The sequence below is a fragment of the Schistocerca piceifrons genome, chromosome 1 (assembly GCF_021461385.2).
Source record: "Schistocerca piceifrons isolate TAMUIC-IGC-003096 chromosome 1, iqSchPice1.1, whole genome shotgun sequence".
In the NCBI taxonomy this organism is placed as follows: Eukaryota; Metazoa; Arthropoda; class Insecta; order Orthoptera; family Acrididae; genus Schistocerca; species Schistocerca piceifrons.
In genome coordinates, this window is record NC_060138.1 from 161,360,161 (window position 1) to 161,385,159 (window position 24,999).

The following is a 24,999-nucleotide window of genomic DNA, read 5'->3' on the forward strand; positions in this document are numbered from 1 at the left end:
GCGTTGCTGACTCTCAACCAAAGAGTCTTGGGTTCGATTCCCTGACAGGTCGGGGATTTACGCCGTTTGGCGCTATGTGTGTTGTAATCATCATTTCATCAACATCGTCGTGCAGGTCTCCAAAATGGCGTCAAAAAAGAAAAATGACTTGTACCAGGCGGCCAAACTCCCCAGAAGAGGACTTCCGGACAACAACTCCATATGACTGGCAAAAAAGGCTCTGATTATGTATCCAGTGCAATGGATGTCATTCAGTACATATGGTGTAATGCCGACTCTGATGAGTTGACAAGTATCCTAAGCTTTAACAACTCTTCACTCCTACACGAATAAAGATATCTTGAAACTGGTTGCACATGTATATTTCTGAGAAAGAGGCTGTGAAAAATGATGCGCCACATGACCCCCTCCCCTCTTGAAACACGGATTTCAAGATAGCCGCAGCTGTCGCCATAGCTCCTATAAGTTGCGCCCCCACCTACAGACTCCCAACACAAGACGCCATAATGATTCCTCACACCATTCGAATTTTATAGGGGCTCATCCAGACTTATGCCTCACCCTGTCCATTCCGCTGCATAAAGGCACTCCAGTTTATTGGCAGTATCGTAGAGTAGAATTTTTGAGTTAGCTGAGAGTGATTACTTACTTACTTTACGCGATCAGGATCAAAGGACCGGGCGCAGCTACAGACTCTTCTTCCACTGGATTCTGTTTTGTACCTTCTATCGTCAATGACCCTCTACGCCGATCTGCGATAGGTCTTCACGGCTTCCATCTCTCCACCTTTCCTTTTGTCTTCCTGGTGGTGTTCTTACGCAAGGAGTAAAGTCAATGGATTTCAACGGCCACCGGTGTTTATCCATCCGAGCGACAAGTCCTGCCCATACTAGCCGATTGCTTCTCATCAGGCTTACAATGTTTGGAATAGTGTAGATTTCATCCAGCTCACAATTATGGCAGATCCTCCATCCTCCAGTGATCGCATCTTGTATTGGACCATGGATCTTTCTTAAGACTTTTTATTCTAGAAAACGAAAAGATTATTTTAATTTTCCTCCAGACACTCCAGGTTTCGCAACCATACAGCCCTACGGACTAGCTCAGTGTTTTGTACAGCTGGAGGTTGAAATTCTTTGAGAGACTGCATGATTTGAAAAGCTGACTCAGACTGAAGTACGCTCGGGTTGCGGCTTGGGTTCCCGCTTTGATTTAAAATTATTCTCTTTTGTGTGATCGTGTTCCGACTACTAGAGGCTGCAGTGGGTCTTTTGAATAGGCATGAGCTCTGCTCATCACGAGATACTCGATCTTAGATTTATTCATAAGGAGACCGATTCTGCTCACTGCCGCCTCCACGATGCCGCTCATCCACGTCAGTTCTTCCTTAATCTTTACAACAGGGCCACATCGTCGACAAATGAGAGGTACGCGATATTCTCACTCTCTACTTTGATACTTATGGAAAACTTCTCTGATTATCTTTCCGAGCGCCAGATTGAACAATATCGATCACACCATCTCATTGTCTCAAATCTGTATTTATGTAAAAGCTCTTCATGACCTGGTTCCCAAGCTTCACTTTTCCTTTGGAATCAGCGAGACAAGCTCGCACGAGACCGAAGAATTTCTTGGGATTCCAAACTCGGTTTGGCAATTCAAAAGGCTCTCCCGGTGGATACAGTATACGCCTTCTTAAAATCTATGAAGAGCACATGGAGGTTTTCGCCATTTTCCCATATCTTTCCGGTGAGCCGTCGCAGCACATAGATGATGGGTATAGGGCAGATGACCGCTGTATTACAGTCGTCTGAGATCTCCTCCGTTGCATAACTTCTGCCTGGATTTCGTCTCCTCCTAGAGAACTTAGAACTAGTTAAACCTAACTAACCTAAGGACATCAGAAACATCCATGCCCGAGGCAGGATTCGAACCTGTGACCGTAGCGGTCTTGCGGTTCCAGACTGCAGCGCCTTTAACCGCACGGCCACTTCGGCCGGCGAGGAGGTAGAAATTCGAACAGATCTTTAAATGCATCACAGTTGAGGAGTTTCCTGAAGTACTATCTCTCAGCAATGTTTAGCTCATTGGTGAGTATGGTACTCTGTCCTAGACGAATTTTGAGAGTGGTTACTAATTGTCAATGTCTTTTGTAAATTGTCAAGCCAATTCTATTTTCCGGACTCTTTTTTTGTTTGCTTCTTTATCTAGCGCGTTTGGTTATATCATTGCCCCTAAATAACTATTTGAATGCACGGGAGTGCCAAAAGTAATAAAGAGATATGTAAACAGGCAGAATACGGCGCTGCAGTCGGCAACGCCTATATAACACAAGAAGTGTCTGGCGCAGTTGTTAGATCGGTTACTGCTGCTACAATGACAGGTTTCCTTACGTAAGTTTGAACGTGGTGTTACAGTCGGCGCACGAGAGATGGGACACAACATATCCGAGGTAGCGATGAAGTGGGGATTTTCCCGCACGACCATTTCACGAGTGTATCGTGAATATTAGGAATCTGTTAAAACATCAAATCTCCGACATCGCTGTAGCTGGAAAAAGATACTGCAAGAACAGTCCCAACGACGACTGAAGAGAATCGTTCAACGTGACAGAAGTGCAACCCTTCCGCAAATTGCTGCAGATTTCAATGCTGGACAATCAGCAAGTGTCAGCGTGCGAAACATTCAACGAAACATCACCAGTGTGGGCTCTCGGAGATGAAGTCCCACTCGTGTACCCTTCTTGACTGCACGACACAAAGCTTTACGCTTCGCCTAGGCCCGTCAACACGACATTGGACTGTTGATGATTGGAGACGTGTTGCCTCGTCGGACGAGTCTCGTTTCAGATTGTATCGAGCGGATGAACGTATACGGTTATGGACACAACCTCATTAATCCATGGACCCTGCATGTCAGCAGGGGACTGTTCCGGCTGGTGGAAGCTCTATAATAGTGTGCAGCGTGTGCAGTTGGAGTGACAGGAAACCCCTGATACGTCTAGATGCGACTCTGAAAGGTGACACGTGCGTAAGCATCCTGTCTGATCGCGTGCATCCATTCATGTCCATTGTGCATTACGACGGACCTAGGCAATTCGAGCAGGACAATGCGACACCCCACACGTCCAGAATTGCTACAGAGTGCCTCCAGGAACACTCTGATGAGTTTAAACACTTCCACTGCCCACCAATCTCACATGAACAGTATTGAGCATATCTGCGCTGCGTTGCAACGTATTCTTCAGAAGAGACCTCCACCCCCTCATACTCTTTCGGATTTATGGACAGCCCTGCAGGATTCATGCCGTCAATTCCCTCCAGCACTACTTCAGACATTAGTCGAGTCCGTATCACGTCGCGTTGGGGCACTCCTGCATGCTCGCGGGACCACAGATGTATCAGTTTCTTTGGCTCTTCAGTGCAGTTGATGTCGCTACTTACAAGGGAACCTCCCCATCGCACCCCCCTCAGATTTAGTTATAAGTTGGCACATTGGATAGGCCTTGAAAAACTGAACATTGATCAATTGAGAAAACAGGAAGAAGTTGTGTTGAACTAGGAAAAAAATAAGCAAAATATACAAACTTAGTAGTCCATGCGCAAGACAGGCAACATCAAGGAGAGTGTGAGCTCAGGAGCGGCGTGGTCCGGTGGTTAGCGAGAGCAGCTGCGGATCGGGAGGTCCTGGGTTCAAGTCTTCCCCCGAGTGAAAAGTTTACTTTCTTTATTTTCGCAAAGTTATGATCTGTCCGTTCTTTCATTGACGTCTCTGTTCACTATAATAAGTTTAGTGTCTGTGTTTTGCGACCGCACCGAAAAACCGTGCGATTAGTAGACGAAAGGACGTGCCTCTCCAATGGGAACCGAAAACATTTGATCGCAAGGTCATAGGTCATCCCATTCCTCATAGGAAAACACGTCTGATATAATCTATACGACATTGGTGACGGCATGTGCGTCACATGACAGGAATATGTTGTCGACCCACCTAACTTGTACACTTGACGAATGGGTAAAAAGCTTCTTCTAGCTTGCCCGAATTAGGTTTTCTTGTGGATGTGATAACCACTCCCAAAAAACTGTGTTCCGATGTTTGTTTAGGTGTAGCGTCCCCATACTACGGCGCAGTTACCTCGCATCGGGCAGACGAAAATGAAAAATTAAATTTTTCGCTCGGGGGAAGACTTGAACCAAGGATCTCTCGCAGCTGCTCACGCTAACCACGGGACCACGGCGCTGCTGAGCTCAGAAGGTCGTTGATATTGCCTATGTTGCGCATAGACTACTTAGTTTGTATATTTTGCTTATTTTTTTCATAGTTCCACACAACTTCTTCCTGTTTTCTCGATTGATCTGTGTTCAGCTTTTCAAGGCCTATCCACTGTGCCAACTTATAACTAAATCTGAGGGGGGTGCGATGGGGAGGTTCCCTTGTTAGTATTACTCCTAAATAGCCATTCAATGTGACATTCTCGAGGTGTTCACTGTTATTTCTATAATCGAATACTATAGTGCTTTTTTTCTTCGTTGTAGACATTATATGACAATTATGACATTTAAAGAGAACTGCTGTTCGTTACTCTAAGTAAAAATTTGGCCCAAGTCTTTTTTGTATTTCCTTACGATCGTCCAACGATGATAAGCGAACAGTCTTATAAAGCTGCAGACATTATGTAGCCGGCCGATGTGACCGAGCGGTTCTAGGCGCTACAGTCTGGAACCGCGCGACCGCCTCGGGCATGGATGTGTGTGACGTCCTTAGGTTAGTTAGGTTTAAGTAGTTCTAAGTCCTAGGGGACTGATGACCTCAGAAGTTCCACAGTTCCATTTGAACCATTTGACATTATGTAACCGTTTCTGCGCGTGGAGAGTATCACAGGTCCTATTACACTTCCTTGGACCACTCCTGCTGTTCCTTTCGTTTTTGAAGAACGTTCATCGTCCAGTACGACTCTTCTGGAGTCTATTAATCTTATATTCAAAAATTCATCGAGCAAGTCATCTGCTTGCGTAGACACTCAGTCTAGTCATACCTTAGTTAGTACCCGACGCAATTCGGATGTCTAAGAAGAAGGAATCTACCACTTCATTTGCCCCTGTTGTTCGCACGATGTCGTGAATGGAGAAAGCTGTCTGCTCCACATAAAAAAGCCTCCTCGTCTGGCTCTACAGCTTCATTGGTATCACATATAAGTATATTTTCTGTTAAATGTTTGAACAAAGAAAAAACAAAGTGCCTTAGAAATTATGTAATGAAATCTTGTCCGAATTTTGGTAGCAAATGAGATATCAAATTGACCAGCGTGACGTCTAGTTTAGCAAAAAAGAAAATGTGTGTAACGAAGTGTCGAAATGTTCAGCTCTTCAAGTTATATGTAATTTGCGCATAAAAAGTAGTGCTGGAGTAATATTTAACTGCCAATGTAAGAATGAAGTACAAGAAAGGTGAAAAAATGGCTAAAGGTTTTGTGAAATGATTTGTGAGGCTGTGAGAAATTAAACAGATTAGAGAAACATTTGAAGCACGCCTTTATGATTCTCAAAATGATATACTAGTAAAGCATATGGTACGCCAAATGAGAATTTAAGGTTCAACATTTCTCTTAGAATCGCAGAATTTTAAAGAGTCCTAGCGGATATTTGTCTGATGAATTATTGGACCTTACCGTCTCGTTTGCTGTACGTCATCTGAAGTATTGTTCAAAGGAGTGTGAAATGTTTCTCTAATCTGTTTTTTTTTGTTGCTTTTAGATAAATAATTTCACATAACACTTGACGGCCTTTTTACAGTTTTTTTGCTGTTGTGTTCATTGAACATTATTTTGGTTGATTTCCATTGTTGGTTACAAACTTGCTCTACTGCGTTCTTCTGTTCGTTGTGTGCATCCGCATTTAAGCGTATGGGAGAGAAAGTGCTGAGGGCGCGCGTCTCTGGCTCGGCAGGTGGTGGATACGCCCCCGGACAGGCTGGGGGAGCGCCTGCTCGTGGTGCAGGACCGCCACCTGGACACCAACATCCGCTTCGGCTGGGACCTGTGCCAGAAGCTCAGCTTCATGTTCAACTTCTCGTAAGTAGCCGCGCTGCGGAGCTAGCAACGGATGTTGAGCGCACTTCTTTTATGACACAGATGGTACATACGTTGGGTTCGGACTGATGTTCATAGCTGAAGATGTCATCTTTACTGTAGAAGAGCTACAGTTCTCAATGCAGTTTCAGTATCCAACATAAAGCGCGGTAGAAAGAGGATAAAGTGGGAGGGGGGCGGGGGGGGGGGGGAGGGGATGGTGTGCTATTGCTAAACGAATACATAGGCATAAAAGTTGGCAGTAAGGAGACAATATCTTGGAGGACCCCGTTCAGCAACGGCACAACCCTCACATTACCCTTGATAGCGATGTGAAGAGACAGACTTCCACACATGGTAGCAGCCCAAAACGTAACTGACGCAGCTCCCTGCAGAACCCTATGGTATAATGCATGGGACATGCGTCGGCTCCTCGTTGCGAGCACATTCTTCAGTAACCATCATTCGGCGACAGTCAAATCGTGCACTCGTTCGTGAACAGAATCCGGGGCTATGATTTAGGTTCTATTGCAGATGATACCTTGATCCACCTTCTTCACACATCAGGGTGCTGAGGGAACTGTACGGTTATCTGTAAGAGGTGATCGTATAGAGACGGTTGTGTACCGTTTGTATCGATTGGGTCCATAAACTCAGCACACAGTTCTGCTGCAGTCGGTACATTTTGAGGAGTGTCTGCATGTTTTTGTCGACGGCCTTGCCACAGTGGTAAGACCGGTTTCCATCAGATCATCGAAGTTTAGCGCTGTCGGGCTGGGCTAGCACTTGGATGAGTGAGCACCTGGTCTGCCGAGCACTGTTGGCAAGCGGGGTGCACTCAGCCCTTGTGAGGCAAACTGAGGAGCTACTTGATTGTGAAGTAGCGGCTCCGGTCTCGTTAACTAGCTTACGGCCGGGAGAGCGGTGTGATGACCACATGCCCCTCCACGTCCGCATCCAGTGGCCCATTTGCGCTTAGGATGACACGGCGGCCGATTGTTACTGTTGGGCCTTGATGTCCTATTCAGGCAGAGTTTACGAGGTGCATTCAAGTTCTAAGGCCTCCGATTTCTTTTCTCCAGACTGGAAAGAGATAGAAACATGTGCATTGTTTTAAAATAAAGCCGCGTTCGTTGTCAATACGTCCCAGAGATGGCAGCACCGTACGGAAGATGGAATTTTACCGCCAGCAGCGAGAATGAGAACTCTTTTAAATACTTAAAATGGCGACATTTTCCTTACTTGAACAGCGTGCAATCATTCGTGTTCTGAATTTGCTTGGTGTGAAACCAATTGAAATTCATCGACAATTGAAGGAGACATGTGGTGATGGAGTTATGGATGTGTTGAAAGTGCGTTCGTGGGTGCAACAGTTTAATGAAGGCAGAATATCGTGTGACAACAAACCGAAACAACCTAGGGCTCGCACAAGCCGGTGTGACGACATGATCGAGAAAGTGGAGAGAATTGTTTTGGGGGATCGCCGAATGATTGTTGAACAGATCGCCTCCAGAGTTGGCATTTCTGTGGGCTCTGTGCACACAATCCCGCATGACGACCTGAAAATGCGAAAAGTGTCATCCAGGTGGGTGCCACGAATGCTGACGGACGACCACACGGCTGCGCGTGTGGCATGTTGCCAAGCAATGTTGACGTGCAACGACAGCACGAATGGGACTTTCTTTTCGTCGGTTGTGACAATGGATGAGACGTGGATGCCATTTTTCAATCCAGAAACAAAGCGCTAGTCAACTCAATGAAAGCACACAGGTTCACAGCCACCAAAAAAATTTCGGGTAACAGTCAGTGCTGAAAAAATGATGGTGTCCATGTTCTGGGACAGCGAGGGCGTAATCCTTACCCATTGCGTTCCAAAGGGCACTTTAGTAACAGGTGCATCCTAAGAAAATGTTTTGAAGAGCAAATTCCTTCCTGAACTGCAAAAAAAACGTCCAGGAAGGGCTGCGCGTGTGCTGTTTCACCAAGACACGCACCCGCACATCGAGCTAACGTTACGCAACAGTTTCTTCGTGATAACAACTTTGAAGTGATTCCTCATGCTCCCTACTCACCTGACCTGGCTCCTAATGACTTTTGGCTTTTTCCAACAACGAAAGACACTCTCCGTGGCCGCACATTCACCAGCCGTGCTGCTATTGCATCAGCGATTTTCCAGTGGTCAAAACAGACTCCTAAAGAAGCCTTCGCCGCTGTCATGGAATCATGGCGTCAGCGTTGTGAAAAATGTGTACGTCTGCAGGGCGATTACGTCGAGAAGTAACGCCAGTTTCATCGATTTCGGGTGAGTAGTTAATTAGAAAAAAAAATAAAAAAAATCGGAGGCCTTAGAACTTGAATGCACCTCGTAGTGTAGTCTGCATGTTTAATCAGATTCTGAAACCGAAGATAGAAAATCAGATCATACTACGGACTGAAAAATGCCATGGTATGCATACAATGATTTTGTGTGTTAGTATTCTGTAAAATGCATTCCACTGACGGATAAATTCTCATCCTGGCGGTTGAAGTTCATTCGCCGTGCCAGTTGGACGCTAAAGTGTCGATAAAACTTTACCAGTGTGAGTTCGAAATGCTACTGATACTCAGAATTTTTATGTCTTGAGCAAGAATCTAAAAGGAGACGATATTTCTTTTCACTAAACTGAGGAAAACCGTTGTGACATTTCAGTCACGTGTCGCTATGCGATGTTTTTATTTTTATTTACTCAATTTTTATTATGTTTCAGGAAAGTACGAGGTGCATTCAAGTTCTAAGGCCTCCGATTTTTTTTCTAATTAACTACTCACACGAAATCGAAGAAACTGGCGTTACTTCTCGACGTAATCGCTCTGCAGACGTACACATTTTTCACAACGCCGACGCCATGATTCCATGGCAGCGGCGAAGGCTTCTTTAGGAGTCTGTTTTGACCACTGGAAAATCGCTGAGGCAATTGCAGCACGGCTGGTGAATGTGCGGCCACGGAGAGTGTCTTTCATTGTTGGAAAAAGCCAAAAGTCACTAGGAGCCAGGTCAGGTGAGTAGGGAGCATGAGGAATCACTTCAAAGTTGTTATCACGAAGAAACTGTTGCATAACGTTAGCTCGATGTGCGGGTGCATTGTCTTGGTGAAACAGCACACATGCAGCCCTTCCCGGACGTTTTCGTTGCAGTGCAGGAAGGAATTTGTTCTTCAAAACATTTTCGTAGGATGCACCTGTTACCGTAGTGCCCTTTGGAACGCAATGAATAAGGATTACGCCCTCGCTGTCCCAGAACATGGACACCATCATTTTTTCGGCACTGGCGGTTAGCCGAAAATTTTTTGGTGGCGGTGAATCTGTGTGCTTCCATTGAGTTGACTGGCGCTTTGTTTCTGGATTGAAAAATGGCATCCACGTCTCATCCATTGTCACAACCGACGAAAAGAAAGTCCCATTCATGCTGTCGTTGCACGTCAACATTGCTTGGCAACATGCCACATGGGCAGCCGTGTGGTCGTCCATCAGCAATCGTGGCACCCACCAGCATGACACTTTTCGCATTTTCAGGTCGTCATGCAGGATTGCGCAGAACCCACAGAAATGCCATCTCTGGAGGCGATCTGTTCAACAGTCATTCGGCGATCCCCCAAAACAATTCTCTCCACTTTCTCGATCATGTCGTCAGACCGGCCTGTGCGAGCCCGAGGTTGTTTCGGTTTGTCGTCACACGATGTTCTGCCTTCATTAAACTGTCGCACCCACGAGCGCACTTTCGACACATCCATAACTCCATCACCACATGTCTCCTTCAACTGTCGATGAATTTCAATTGGTTTCACATCACGCAAATTCAGAAAACGAACGATTGCACGCTGTTCAAGTAAGGAAAACGTCGCCATTATAAGTATTTAAAACAGTTCTCATTCTCGCCACTGGCGGTAAAATTCCATCTGCCGTACGGTGTTGCCATCTCTGGGACGTATTGACAACGAACGCGGCCTCATTTTAAAACAATGCGCATGTTTCTATCTCTTTCCAGTCCGGAGAAAAAAAATCGGAGGCCTTAGAACTTGAATGCACCTTGTACAGGCTCGCTAGCTATGGAGAAAGTTTCAGTTTACTTTGGTGGAAAGCGAGTGGGCTGAGTGATCGTGTAGCGGTTCCGGTGTGTTTCGCAGAAGCATCTCTAGTAAGCCCCTGGTCGTCCACTTCGGCTACGAATGCGGTTTTCTCATTTTAAAGAAACTGCCGACCAGACCCCAGAGAACTGTCATGTGCAACGAATTCACCTTCCGTTACACAGGACACAGAAGAGAATGATACGGTGCTGCTAGCCTTTTGTGGTAAAACTCGTTGCCTTCCCTACATAATCTGGTTATCTAGTCACGTGAACTTTGTCCATCACTGTGCTTTGACGAGAAGGATTCGATAAATGAGGCGTCAATACCCACCTTCTACATACTAAATTTTATTCAATGAGCTAAGAGTGGGAAACTAGTGTAGGCTTCCCCTGAATTCTGGAGAAGAAAGCGGAATTCTCTCTGTTCTCTGTGACAATGCCTGGAGATCGTCCCCTCCAGGCTGAATTTATTCGAGATTTAGAGAGTTAACGAGGAGACGAGGACATGTTGTGGAGGGGATGCCTGGAGTTGTGGTAACTATTGTCAGCCTCCACCTCAACCAGTTTGCATTCGGTACTGACTTGGGCATTGAGTTCACTGAGTTCTGAGTAAGTTTCGCGACTTGGGCATTGAGGTGCGTGTTCACTGAGTTCTGAGTAAGTTTCGCATTTCGCAATTAGCGTTCTCCGTTATCTGGGAAGCTGACAATTTGCAGGATTTGCAGCGCAACTTAGGATGCTTGATTGCTTGTCTTATTTTGCCAGTCTTACACTCGATTACTTTGCATTTGGGAGCTGTGCATGTTACGAAAGTTCGCTGCGCCTCCAGAACAAACTTCAAGTTAGATTTGGCGTGTCCTCCAATGTCTTAGGCGTACGTTAAGGTACAAATAAATTTCTAGTGAGCCACAGTTTGGCGGCAGCGTTCGGAGAACAGATTATTCTCATGATAGCAAAAGCTTAGTAACCGTTTTCTTTGGTTCATGTAGAACTTTGTTCGCAATAAACCGATATTGTTCAATGAATTCTTGCCTTGCAATTGTAAACCCGATTGTCCTACAACTAATCCCATCTAGACGACTCGTAAATAATGTAGTTAGTTATTTGCATATTTAATTTGTTGTCTCACTCTGGTGGTATTTCCGTTGCAATACAGTTCGGACACTTGCTCTTCTAGCTTTTTGATGTTGAAGTCCTAAGTGAAGTAGGAAGAAGCACAACTGCCGAGCCCCAACACCATTTTGACGTAACGTCTCATTGAGACGCTAACAGTTTAACGCCTTAAAAGGGTTATATTTTAGCGTGACTGATGATAAATGTAATACTTTTTATTTACTATTTTTCCAGACTTTACCTTGTCTACCAGACGAATTTATGTGCAGAACGTTGACCTTTTCACCCATGATGCCAGTTTTACAGACGTTTCTTCGAGACAAACAAATAAGACTAGTAACAATTAACCATTCACTCCTATCATGGTCGTTAATGTGTCTGAATGGAAGATGCAAAAACTGACGCCGCAGTTGCCTCTGTACGACTGTCGCCTTCAAATGAAATGGTTATTTTACCCTGCATTTTATTTTCAAAATTAGACTGATTTACAGTTACACGCCAGATTCACTAAAATCAATGATCTTAGTCTTTGCATCTGTAATAATCATCGTAGTTTGTCCAGTTCACCACCGCTTAATCTTTAGCTAACGAGGCAATTTTAGTTTTTGAATTTTCTTTCGGAGATAATTGTTTATAAAACGTTAATAAAATGTTCACAGATTTTTCAGTAGTATTACTACGTGTAGTTTCTTCGCCACCGACGGTTTTACATTCTGTAACACGCAAAACTTCAGCCGTTTCTAACCATATTTCTGGACTATTTAAATTTTCGCCTAAAAGTTCATCCACCATTTTGCACGCTACATAATCGTCACACATTTTCTATTTATAGCTTTAGTTGGTGCCTACTGTATATATCTATAGCATGCAGCAAAACATTCACAGAGACGCCATCACCTGCTCAGTGACACTGTATATATTGGACTTCAGAATATCATTACGCCGGTATGACTCAAAATTTCTATCAGAAGTTAAAAGAAAGTACTGTAAGAAGACGAACATTTTCTTCCACGTTTAAAGAAGCCTTGAAGCGATATTGTTGTTTAATAAATGCAGCGCCGATTAAAAAAAAAACAAAAAAACTGCTTACTACGTGCGCCGCAACAGCTGCTAGCTATATCCAGGGGCTGTCCATCAGTCAGCTACATTCGCCAAGTCGAGAAATTTCGGTTTGCGCGCTGTTTTAGATAACATCAAGCGCGTAGCGACAGCTGAAATTTAACTTGTGTAATGCAAGTGACGTTCATACCAGTGCCAAAAATATTATGGCAGGTTTCGATCTGCCAAGTCTGACAATTCCCCTCTAAGGTATAGCGCGGACACTTTAACGTGACAATTTGGGAGGAGGACGGAAGGGGGGATGGGAGGGGATGTCTTGAACCATGGATTCGTATGACACTCCCCCCCCCCCTCCAATATCGGAAAGCAAATACGAAGTAGCTGTTACCGAATGTTTTATGTACCCTGTTTTGCTTTGATTTTGTTAGATTCTCTTAGATTGATACTCATTTTGTACATCATGAATACGACACTCACAAGGGAACCTCCCAATCGCAGCCCCCTCAGATTTAGTTATAAGTTGGCAGAGTGGATAGGCCTTGAAAAACTGAACACAGATCAATCGAGAAAACAGGAAGAAGTTGTGTGGAACTATGAAAAAAATAAGCAAAATATACAAACTGTGTAGTCCATGCACAAACTAGGCAACATGAGGGATAATTACACTTCAGGAACGCCGTGGTCCCGTGGTTAGCGGGAGCAGCTGCGGAGCGAGAGGTCCTTGGTTCAAGTCTTCCCTCACGTGAAAATTTTAATTTTTTATTTTCGGACAATTATCAAATTTCAGGCATTCACACATAATCAACTTCGCTCTCTAAAATTCCAGGACATGTTCAGATTTGCTTGGATATATGCAGGATTTCACGGTCTACACAAGGAAAAATTTGAAAACGTTAATAACATATGTTTTGACAGAGTACAGGAAAAACTGTGCGACTGTGAAACTCATGCATTCATTTGTTGCAGTTTATGTGACAAACTCTTATGTTTTCATCACTTTTTTGGGAGTGATTATCACATCCACAAGAAAACCTAAATCGGGCATGGTAGAAGAATCTTTTTACCCATTCGCCAGTGTCGTATAGAATATATCAGACGTGTTTTCCTGTGGAGGACTCGGTTGACCTATGACCTTGCGATCAAATGTTTTCGGTTCCCATTGGAGAGGCACGTCCTTTCGTCTACTAATCGCATGGTTTTGCGGTGCGGTCGCAAAACACAGACACTAAACTTATTACAATGAACGAACGGACAGATCATAACTTTGCGAAAATAAATTCGTCACCCGAAGGAAGACTTGAACCAAAGACTTCTCGTTCGGCAGCTGCTCACGCTAACCACGGGACCACAGCGGTCCTGCGCTCATACTGTCCATGATGTTGCCTATGTTGCACATGGACTACTCAGTTTGTATATTTTGCTAATTTTTTTCAAAGTTTCACACAACTTCTTCCTGTTTTCTCGATTGATCTGTGTTCAGTTTTCCAAGGCCTATCCACTGTGCCAACTTATAACTAAATCTGAGGGGGGTGCGATGGGGAGGTTCCCTTGTCAGTAATGATGTGGAAAGTGTTTTGCGTTGCTCGTTATTTTCCCTTTTATTTGGAAACTAGCGAAGAGTCTAATCCCGTTCCATCCTGTGGATTGACGACGACTCTCACGACAGAAAGGATCGGTGATCCCCATGACAATGTGTCAGATCTGTTTTTGCTGCCAGCCCTGAGAGAGGGAGATGGGGCTGCTCTCCCAGTGACAGTCTAATTTCTCGTTTGTTTTTGTTGTCGGCTGACTGCCACTTTAAGTGTCCGCACTATAGCCAGCAGCTGAGCGATAGTCGTAAAATGAAAAAGAAAAAAAAACGGTAACTGGCGTGGCTTCACTACATCGTGACTGCTCCTTGTGCTGTGTATGTTCAGGGTCGTGCTGTACAAGACGGAGTCGTACGGTTATCTGACGCCGAATGGCTCGATCGACGGGCAAGCGGGCATGCTGTACGATGGCACCATTGACCTCGCGCTGTCTTCGCTGATGCTGTCACACCATAGACTCGACTTCATCGCCTTCAGCGCACCATCGCGCATGTGGACGTACGTACACTTACACCTCATATAAACTATGTGATCAAAAGTATCCGGACACTTGGCTAAAAATGACTTACAAGTTCGTGGCGCCTTCCATCGGTAACGCTGGAATTCAGTATGGTGTTGGCCCACCTTTAGCGTTGATGACAGCTTCCACTCTCGCAGGCATACGTTCAATCAGGTGCTGGAAGATTTCTTGGGGAATGGCAGCCTGTTCTTATGGATTGCTGCGCTGAGGAGAGGTATCGATGTCAGTCAGTGAGGCCTGGTACGATGTCGGCGTTCCGAAACATCCCAAAGGTGTTCCATAGGATTCAGGTCAGATCTCTGTGGTAGCCAGTCCAATTCAGGGATGTTATTGTGGTGCAACCAAATCGCCACAGGCCGTGCATTATGAACACGTGCTCGATCTTGTTGAAAGATGCAATCGCCATCCCCGAATCGCTCTTCAACAGTGAGAGGCAAGAAAGTGCTTAAAACATCAATGTAGGCATGTGATGTGATAGTGCCACGCAAAACAGCAAGGGGTACAAGCTCCCTCCATGAAAACCACGACCACACCATAGCACCACCGCCTCCGAATTTTACTGTTGGCACTACACACGCTGACAGATGACGTTCACCATGCATTTGCCATACCCACACCCTGCCGTCGGATCAACACATTGTGTACCGTGATTCGTCACTCCACACAACGTTTTTCCATTGTTCAATCGTCCAATGTTTACGCTCCTTACACCAAGCGAGGCATCGTTTGGCATTTACCAGCGTGATGTGTGACTTATGAGCAGCCGCTCGACCATGAAATCCAAGTTTTCTCACCTCCCCTGATGCAGTTTGGAATCCCTGTGTGATGTGGACAGATGTCTGCCTATTACACATTATGACCGTCTTCAACTGTCGGCGGTCTCTGTCAGTCAACAGACGAGGTGGGCCTGTACGCTTTTGTGCTTTACGTGTCCCTTCACGTTTCCACTTCACTATCACATCGCAAACAGTGGACCTAGGGATGTTTAGGAGTGTGGAAATCTCGCGTACAGACGTATGACGCAAGTGGCACCCAATCATCTGACCACGTTCGACGTCCGTATGTTTCATCCCAATCTGTTCTCTCACGATGTCTAATGACTACTGAGGTCGCTGATATGTAGTACCTGGCAGTAGGTGGCAGCACAATGCATTTAATATGAGAAGCGTATGTTTTTGAGGGCGAGCGGATACTTTTGATCACATAGTTCCAGGAACCATGGACCTTGCCGTTGGTGGGGAGGCTTGCGTGCCTCAGCGATACAGATGGCCGTACCGTAGGTGCAACCACAACGGAGGGGTATCTGTTGAGAGGCCAGACAAACATGTGGTTCCTGAAGAGGGGCAGCAGCCTTTTCAGTAGTTGCAGGAGCAACAGTCTGGATGATTGACTGATCTGGCCTTGTAACATTACCAAAACGGCCTTGCTGTGCTGGTACTGCGAACGGCTGAAAGCAAGGGGAAACTACAGCCGTAATTTTTCCCGAGGACATGCAGCTTTACCGTATGATTAAATGATGATGGCGTCCTCTTGGGTAAAATATTCCGGAGGTAAAATAGTCCCCCATTCGGATCTCCGGGCGGGGACTACTCAAGAGGACGTCGTTATCAGGAGAAAGAAAACTGGCGTTCTACGGATCGGAGCGTGGAATGTCAGATCCCTTAATCGGGCAGGTAGGTTAGAAAATTTAAAAAGGGAAATGGATAAGTTAAAGTTAGATATAGTGAGAATTAGTGAAGTTCGGTGGCAGGAGGAACAAGACTTTTGGTCAGGTGATTACACGGTTATAAATACAAAATCAAATAGGGGTAATGCAGGAGTAGGTTTAATAATGAATAAAAAAATAGGAGTGCGGGTTAGCTACTACAAACAGCATAGTGAACGCATTATTGTGGCCAAGATAGACACAAAGCCCATGCCTACTACAGTAGTACAAGTTTATATGCCAACTAGCTCTGCAGATGATGAAGAAATTGATGAAATGTATGACGAGATAAAAGAAATTATTCAGGTAGTGAAGGGAGACGAAAATTTAATAGTCATGGGTGACTGGAATTCGTCAGTAGGAAAAAGGAGAGAAGGAAACATAGTAGGTGAATATGGATTGGGGGGAAGAAATGAAAGAGGAAGCCGCCTTGTAGAATTTTGCACAGAGCATAACTTAATCATAGCTAACACTTGGTTCAAGAATCATAAAAGAAGGTTGTATACCTGAAAGAATCCTGGCGATACTAAAAGGTATCAGATAGATTATATAATGGTAAGACAGAGATTTAGGAACCAAGTTTTAAACTGTAAGACATTTCCAGTGGCAGATGTGGATTCTGACCACAATCTATTGGTTATGAACTGCAGATTGAAACTGAAGAAACTGCAAAAAGGGGGGAATCTAAGGAGATGGGACCTGGATAAACTGAAAGAACCAGAGGTTGTAGAGAGTTTCAGGGAGAGCATAAGGGAACAATTGACAGGAATGGGGGAAAGAAATACAGTAGAAGAAGAATGGGTAGCTTTGAGGGATGAAGTAGTGAAAGCAGCAGAGGATCAAATAGGTAAAAAGACGAGGGCTAGTAGAAATCCTTGGGTAACAGAAGAAATATTGAATTTAATTGATGAATGGAGAAAATATAAAAATGCAGTAAATGAAGCAGGCAAAAAGGAATACAAACGTCTCAAAAATGGGATCGACAGGAAGTGCAAAATGGCTAAGCAGGGATGGCTGGAGGACAAATGTAAGGATGTAGAGGCTTGTCTCACTAGGAGTAAGATAGATACTGCCTACAGGAAAATTAAAGAGACCTTTGGAGAGAAGAGAACCACTTGTATGAATATCAAGAGCTCAGATGGCAACCCAGTTCTAAGCAAAGAAGGGAAGGCAGAAAGGTGGAAGGAGTATATAGAGGGTTTATACAAGGGCGATGTACTTGAGGACAATATTATGGAAATGGAAGAGGATGTAGATGAAGACGAAATGGGAGATAAGATACTGCGTGAAGAGTTTGACAGAGCACTGAAAGACCTGAGTCGAAACAAGGCCCCGGGAGTAGACAACATTCCATTAGAACTACTGATGGCCTTGAGAGAGCCAGTCATGACAAAACTCTACCATCTGGTGAGCAAGATGTATGAGACAGGCGAAATACCCTCAGACTTCAAGAAGAATATAATAATTCCAATCCCAATGAAAGCAGGTGTTGACAGATGTGAAAATTACCGAACTATCAGTTTAATAAGTCACAGCTGCAAAATACTAACGCGAATTCTTTACAGAAGAATGGAAAAACTGGTAGAAGCGGACCTCGGGGAAGATCAGTTTGGATTCCGTAGAAATGTTGGACCACGTGAGGCAATATTAACCTTAAGACTTATCTTAGAAGAAAGATTAAGAAAAGGCAAACCTTCGTTTCTAGCAGCTTTTGACAATGTTTACTGGAATACTCTCTTTCAAATTCTGAAGGTGGCAGGTATAAAATACAGGGAGCGAAAGGCTATTTACAATTTGTACAGAAATCAGATGGCAGTTATAAGAGTCGAGGGGCATGAAAGGGAAGCAGTGGTTGGGAAAGGAGTGAGACAGGGTTGTAGCCTCTCCCCGATGTTATTCAATCTGTATATTGAGCAAGCAGTAAAGGAAACAAAAGAAAAATTCGGAGTAGGTATTAAAATTCATGGAGAAGAAGTAAAAACTTTGAGGTTCGCCGATGACATTGTGGTTCTGTCGGAGGCAGCAAAGGACTTGGAAGAGCATTTGAACGGAATGGACAGTGTCTTGAAAGGAGGATATAAGATGAACATCAACAAAAGCAAAACGAGGATAATGGAATGTAGTCGAATTAAGTCGGGTGATGCTGAGGGAATTAGATTAGGAAATGAGACACTTAAAGTAGTAAAGGAGTTTTGCTATTTGGGGAGGAAAATAACTGATGACGGTCGAAGTAGGTCAAGTGGATATAAAATGTAGACTGGCAATGGCAAGGAAAGCGTTTCTGAAGAAGAGAAATTTGTTAACATCGAGTATAGATTTAAGTGTCAGGAAGTCGTTTCTGAAAGTATTTGTATGGAGTGTAGCCATGTATGGAAGTGAAACATGGACGATAACTAGTTTGGACAAGAAGAGAGTAGAAGCTTTCGAAATGTGGTGCTACAGAAGAATGCTGAAGATAAGGTGGGTAGATCACGTAACTAATGAGAAGGTATTGAATAGGATTGGGGAGAAGAGAAGTTTGTGGCACAACTTGACTAGAAGAAGGGATCGGTTGGTAGGGCATGTTTTGAGGCATCAAGGGATCACAAATTTAGCATTGGAGGGCAGCATGGAGGGTAAAAATCGTAGAGGGAGGCCAAGAGATGAATACAGTAAGCAGATTCAGAAGGATGTAGGTTGCAGTAGGTACTGGGAGATGAAGAAGCTTGCACAGGATAGAGTAGCATGGAGAGCTGCATCAAACCAGTCTCAGGACTGAAGACCACAACAACAACAACAACAGTGTAACTATATCGTAAGACGTAAAGACATTTGAACAGAAAATAACTCAATATTAATGACTGGATGCCACAGAGCAATCAAATTGTGGGGATGCTGGCAGCCACGTTTCAGCCTCTGTTGCAAGTAGCTGTTAATCCATTCTTCTGCGTTTTAACACGTTAATAGTCGTTTTCTTGTCTGTCTGTCTGTTCGGTATTCTTTCTAATGAGCTAGAGATTTGAAACTTCCAACATAGCTCAGAACTGGATGATAATGCAATATTAACTAAATTTCTTGTCTGATGTGTGCCGGAGTGTACTTTGTGTACCCCAGCCATTTCCTGTTTCAGACGAGAATGGTTCGTGGTAGAATAGATTGCTTGTAAGTATGCGTATGAGCTCGAAACTCTCTAATTTTTACCTTCACAGGTTTTTCGCGACGTGTACACAGAAGGAAGAAATACAATGTTTGACTCGGATAAAGATAAACTGATATAAAAGTAAAATTTACCACAGCTCTCTGTTATAATCTCATAAAATTATTTGAAACCGGATGCAAAATTTCACGCATACAAGACAAAAAAGGAGAAAATAATTATTTGAATAGAAATCATTTCTTAATATACCACGATTTTTAAATCGGAACGGAAAGTGTAAAATAATTTTCCCTAGCCTCGTACTAATTCCTAACCCGCACAGATTGTTCTTAAGATTTGTGATTGTCAGATTTTAATAGTTATTAACTTACCTGTGTGGACCGCATGTAATACATAATTGATACATGAAAGATTTATCTCCTTACTGTTATCTGTTGCATGTGTACTATGTATTTCTTGTAAATCTTACAATTATTTTCGTAACTGTTAAAAGTAACAACCATAACTTTTCAGGGCTATCTGAATGGGATTAGGAATCTGTACGAGTCTAGGAGAAATTGTTTTATACTTTTTAGTCGGATTTAAAAACCTGGCATATTAAAAATTTCCAACGACCTTGCCGCAGTGATAACGCCGATTCCCGTTAGTTCACGGGAGTTAAGTGCTGTCTGGCTTCGCTAGCACGAGAATGGGTGACAGTCCGGATCTGTTGAGCGCTGTTGGCAAGCGGCGTGCAAGCAGCTCTTGTGAGGCCTACTGAAGAGCTACTTGACTGGGAAGTAGCGGCTCAGGTCACGAAAACTGACAACGGCGGGGAGAGCGATGTTCTGACCACAAGCCCCTCCATATCTGTGTCCGGTGACGCATATCGGCTGAGGATGACACGGTGGTACCGCTGAGCCTTCTGAGGCCTGTTCGGACTGAGTATATTAAAAAAATTTCATTTTAATAATGATTTAATAATAAAAAACTTCCTGGCAGATTAAAACTGTGTGCCCGACCGAGACTCGAACTCGGGACCTTTGCCTTTCGCGGGCAAGTGCTCTACCAACTTTTTTTTTTTTTTTTGAATAAAATGGAACAAAAAAAAGGGGCAAGTGCCACCACCACTTTTCATCCTATAACAAAAAAATCTGGGCCACTTCAGGCGTTGGCTCCTGACTAAACCTACCCCAGAGAGCTGCCTATATACCAGGGGAAATATGGAAAATCAAGGTTAGGGCTATCCATACAAACAAAACAAAATCTTCCTTTTTCTGAATTTTATTGTTTTGTTTATTTTTATTTATTTTTTTGTTTAGTTTTGTTGTGTAATTGATCAGAGGCCTTCTGCGCCCCGCTGGTAATATGTTGAGTCACGTCTTCTCGAAATTGATGTGTTCCGTTCAATTGTTCAGAAATGTTCATTGGTTCAAACAGGAAACCTTCTTCTCTCTTGGCTTAACACATTCCAGCTGCGAGGCGGCTCGTGGAAAGCACTCCCAAGGAAGTTCGAGAAAAATTGTCTGTATTTTGGGTGACGGACAACGACATAATGACGGTCATTGAGGTATGTCCAAAAATCGAGTACAGAGTTTACAGTTTGTCCAAATAAGTAGTGAATGGCATGTCCGCGAATCCAATTCACAGCATTGGTCTTTGTCCGAGGAAAATAGTCACGTTCCGGAAATAATAATGAAAGGGGAGTAATCCGATCCGGAATGTCCCGCGTTAGAAAAGCCACAATACGTCGAACCAAGTGCCAAACCTCCGCCGCCGGTCCGCAAACAAACCGATGTTCATCATTGTCTGGCACTCCACACTTGGAGCATAGAGGTGATTGGGCGAGGTGGATACGATGAAGGCGAAATTGGTTGATTTGCTTACCATTGATAGTTAGGTACCAGACAGATTGAACATTCGTGTCAAGGTAACTGGCGAACACCGCGCGCCATACATGACGCCAGTCAACCTGGGGGAACTTTTGTTCAATCGCGTTAGGTGGACGACCTAATTGGAGGACATTGTATACTGCCTTCGTCTTCAGTAAAAGCTGTCTTGGTAAGGTGAGGCGTAGATAACTGAGTTCCAGAAAGAAGTACCGTATATAATGGAACTGGGCAGGAACATCCGAGATCATCACTGGGGCTGACAGTGAGACCGGCGAATATGCCGACAGGAGGATGCCAGTGAGGCTCGTTGGGCAACGTGTCCATACCGTCATCAGGGAGCTGACAAATAGGGCGCGAGCTCTATCCGGCAACGTGAAACAGACCTATCCCACCTCGCTCACGGGGAAGAGTAAGGGTTGCATAGTTAACTTTGAACAACAGCCCAGAGCTGACGAAAGATGCCATCGCTGCCAACATGCGACGTGCCACAGTAAGCGGGAAAGGTAGAACTTGTGCTGCATGGGGAACTCGGGATGCGATATATATATTGACATATCGAGCTCGTTGGAGAATATCTAGGGATCGAAGGCGGTGGTCCATAAGACCTGCTCTGATCATTAAAAGGAGGCGTCGGCAGTTGATGGTGGCTGAACGCCGGAGATCAGATGAAAAATCTATTCCCAAACAACGAATGGTATCAACGGTGGTAGGAGGTGTAACGCACTCCACGGGAAGTCCCGTGCCAATGAACATAACTTGTGACTTACGTACGTTTAAAGAGCTACTTGACGCCTCACCATAAGTCGCTACCCACGTCAAAACAGCTCGAACCTCGTCGGCATTACGTAAACAGATGACTACATCGTCAGCATAGGCCGTGCAACAGAATCGGTAGCGATCTATGGACAACCCTACCAAACGTTGTCTTAGTCCACATAGCAAGGATTCCAAGGAAAAGGCGTACAAAATTGCTGATAGAGGGCAACCTTGACGTACGGATCGACCTATTATTATCGGTGGAGTGAGTCTGGCATTGTACATAATCCTGGATGAGGCACCCCGCAGAAGGCGCATCGCTACCGTGATAACGGCGACTGGGAAACCCATATGGTGGAGAACGGCTGTAAGGAACGAATGGTCAATCCTATCAAAAGCTTGACTAAAGTCCAAAGACGCAAGTGCCCCAGAGAGGCGTTGTGCCTGGGTAACGGCGATCATATCCCTGTAGCGGCATAAAGCCGTGCGGATATTATTATCCCCTCCCAAAGATGCTTGGTCTGGCGACACAACATATCGGGCAACGTTTTTAAGTCGTGCTGCCAAAAGGCGAGTGAAGATTTTCATATCACTGTTAAGGAGGGTGAGGGGCCTATAATCACTGATATTGTTGCCACCGTGCGGTTTATGTACAGGAATAATAATTCCTTCCATGAAAGCGTCCGGCACAGGTACTTCCGGAGACATCAGTTCCCGACAGATGGAGGTGAAGGTGGACTCTAACAAATCACGGAAGGTGCGATAAAATTCGAGGGGAAGACCGTCGGGTCCTGGGGAGCGATTGATGGTTCCTGCCCAGATAGCATCGCGGACTTCCTCATCAGTCACCTCTGACATCAAGTCAATCGCCGCATCTCCTGGGATACCACCGAAGTTGAGCTGTGAGACTTCCTCGATCAACTCTGGGGAATGTGGAATTGCGGCGTAGAGCTGCTGGTAGTGGGCGTGAAGCACATTCCCTATTGCAGATTGGGTTACGCAGCGACGCCCTTCTTGATCTGTTAGGACGTGAATCAATTTTCGGCGTCGATTTTGTCGTTCTTGGATGATATGGTACATCGACGGATGTTCATGAGGCATGCGATCAGCAGTACGAGATCGTACTATCGCTCCTTCCAAATGCCTTCGCATGAGATTGGAGATTTGAGCCTTAGCTTGGTTCATCCTTGTATGGCGCTCAGGGGAGACTGGCATCGTGGAGCATTCTCGTAGGATCCTGTAGTAAAAGTCCATAGTGCTCTTCCTCCAGGCGACAGCATCTTTGCCATACCGGATTAAAGTTTTTCGAAGAGCAGGTTTTGCACACTGGATCCACCAGGATATGGTAGACGGATACGTGGGTCGGCGTCTATTACATGTGATCCAAGTGTCTTCTATTAGAAGTCGACAGTCAGGTGAATTAAGAAGTGCCGTGTTCAGTTTCCATAAAGCACGTCCGTGCCATACTGCCTGTCTTGTGAGAACAACATCACAGAAGTAAGCCTCATGATCTGAGAAAGCAACAGGCCAGATTTCAGCCTGTCGAGTGTGTTGAATTAGGGATCGCGAGATGTAGATGCGATCCAGTCGGCTAGAGGAGTGCGCAGTGTAGTACGTAAAGCCCAAAAGATCACCGTGAACATGTCTCCACGTGTCGACAAATTGCAGCCGCGTGACGACTGTTTCCAGAGCTGCGCATGGTGAGTGACTCGGCAATTGATCCTGAGGTCGCTGGGTGCAATTGAAGTCTCCACCCATGACCCAGTCATCGTGTGGTCCCATAAAAAGGGGTGTAACTTCATTCGCGAAGAAGGCATTGCGTTCACGACGGTAGCTGGAGCCGGACGGCGCATAAATGTTGACGATGCGTACACCAAAGAGAGTAAGGGGAGGTATAGGACATCTTCGGCAGGAAGACCTTCGCGTAAGATGATGGCAACACCACTACCGGTGTCCGAAGCGGGAGAAAGATGCACCGTGAAGCCATGTGGTGGTGAAAAATCGGCGACATGCACTTCCTGAAAAAGCGCAATATCTATGTCCGCATCATAAACCATATCGCGGAGCAGCGCTAGTTTGTGGGGCGCACGAATGGTCGCGAGGTTAATCGTTGCGACACGATAATGCTGGTGTTGGAGTCCCACAGGCACAGTTGGGGCTTCTTCTTCAGGAGCGAGAGGTCGTCGATCTTGCCGGTCCGCTGAAGAGGCTGCTATTGTGGAGAGTTTGCGGGCGCGGGCGCAACCGATGGGGGCGCCCCATCATCAGCAGCGTCCACCCCAGTCCCTTCGATCTCCACGTCGTCTGCCCAGGAGACTGATACTGCGGTAGGGCATCGGCTGTGCACATCATCCACGTGGAGAGGAGACGTAGTTTCCGTGTCATCGGATAGGCTCTCTTCAACGTCGACCTGTGGGGGCGACGGCGCCGGTAAGGAGGGGTGTTCGTTGCCAGTGGTCGCCTGTGGCGGGTCTTTCGCATCAGACTTTTGGTCATCAAAGAGCGGTTTGTCGTCCGTCTTCGGGTCTGCATCCCTGGTATCCATCCGTAGAATGGATTCATCAGGGGGTGTACGGCTACGTTTCTTTCTCTTTCGTGTCGACCCTTGTTTTCGAACAGGTCGTTCAGAGTCCGATTGCGGGTGGCTTTCGTCTGACTCCGGACCAGTCTGAAGGAAAGCAGAAGTAGGTACTACTCCCGGATCAACGTCCATCTCAGTAGCATTTACAGTCACAGTGCTGCAATGATTCGGTAGGTCAGGATCTGGCGTCTGTGGCACCTCAGAAGGAATCTCAGGAGCGGTTGCATCTACCTGATCAGACGACGTCAACGGAGCAGGAAGACTCTGTGTAGAGGTGCTACCTTCCTGGGCAACCTTGGCGTATGTGACAGGGATCTGAGTCATCACCGCTGGGGACGCTTCCTCTCCGACCGGCGTCTGGATCAGGCGGCGTCGCATGCAGGCGGACCTGACGTGGCCTTCTCGTCCACAACCCGCACATGTTCGGGGTTGGCCGTCGTACATGACAATGGCTCGCACCCCGCCAATGGTCAGGTATGATGGTATATGTTTTTTCA

The 24,999-nt window shown here is 45.3% G+C and overlaps 1 protein-coding gene across 1 annotated transcript in view; it reads left to right on the plus strand.

The window, feature by feature from the left end:
* The window catches only part of LOC124795122 (ionotropic receptor 75a-like), a 189,783-nt gene that overhangs the window by 52,076 nt on the left and 112,708 nt on the right, over positions 1 to 24,999 (plus strand). Inside the window, exons 4-5 of the mRNA XM_047259024.1 lie at positions 5,946 to 6,070; positions 14,261 to 14,431. Of these exons, the coding sequence (XP_047114980.1) occupies positions 5,946 to 6,070; positions 14,261 to 14,431 (296 nt within the window). The remainder of the gene's footprint in view (positions 1 to 5,945; positions 6,071 to 14,260; positions 14,432 to 24,999) is intronic.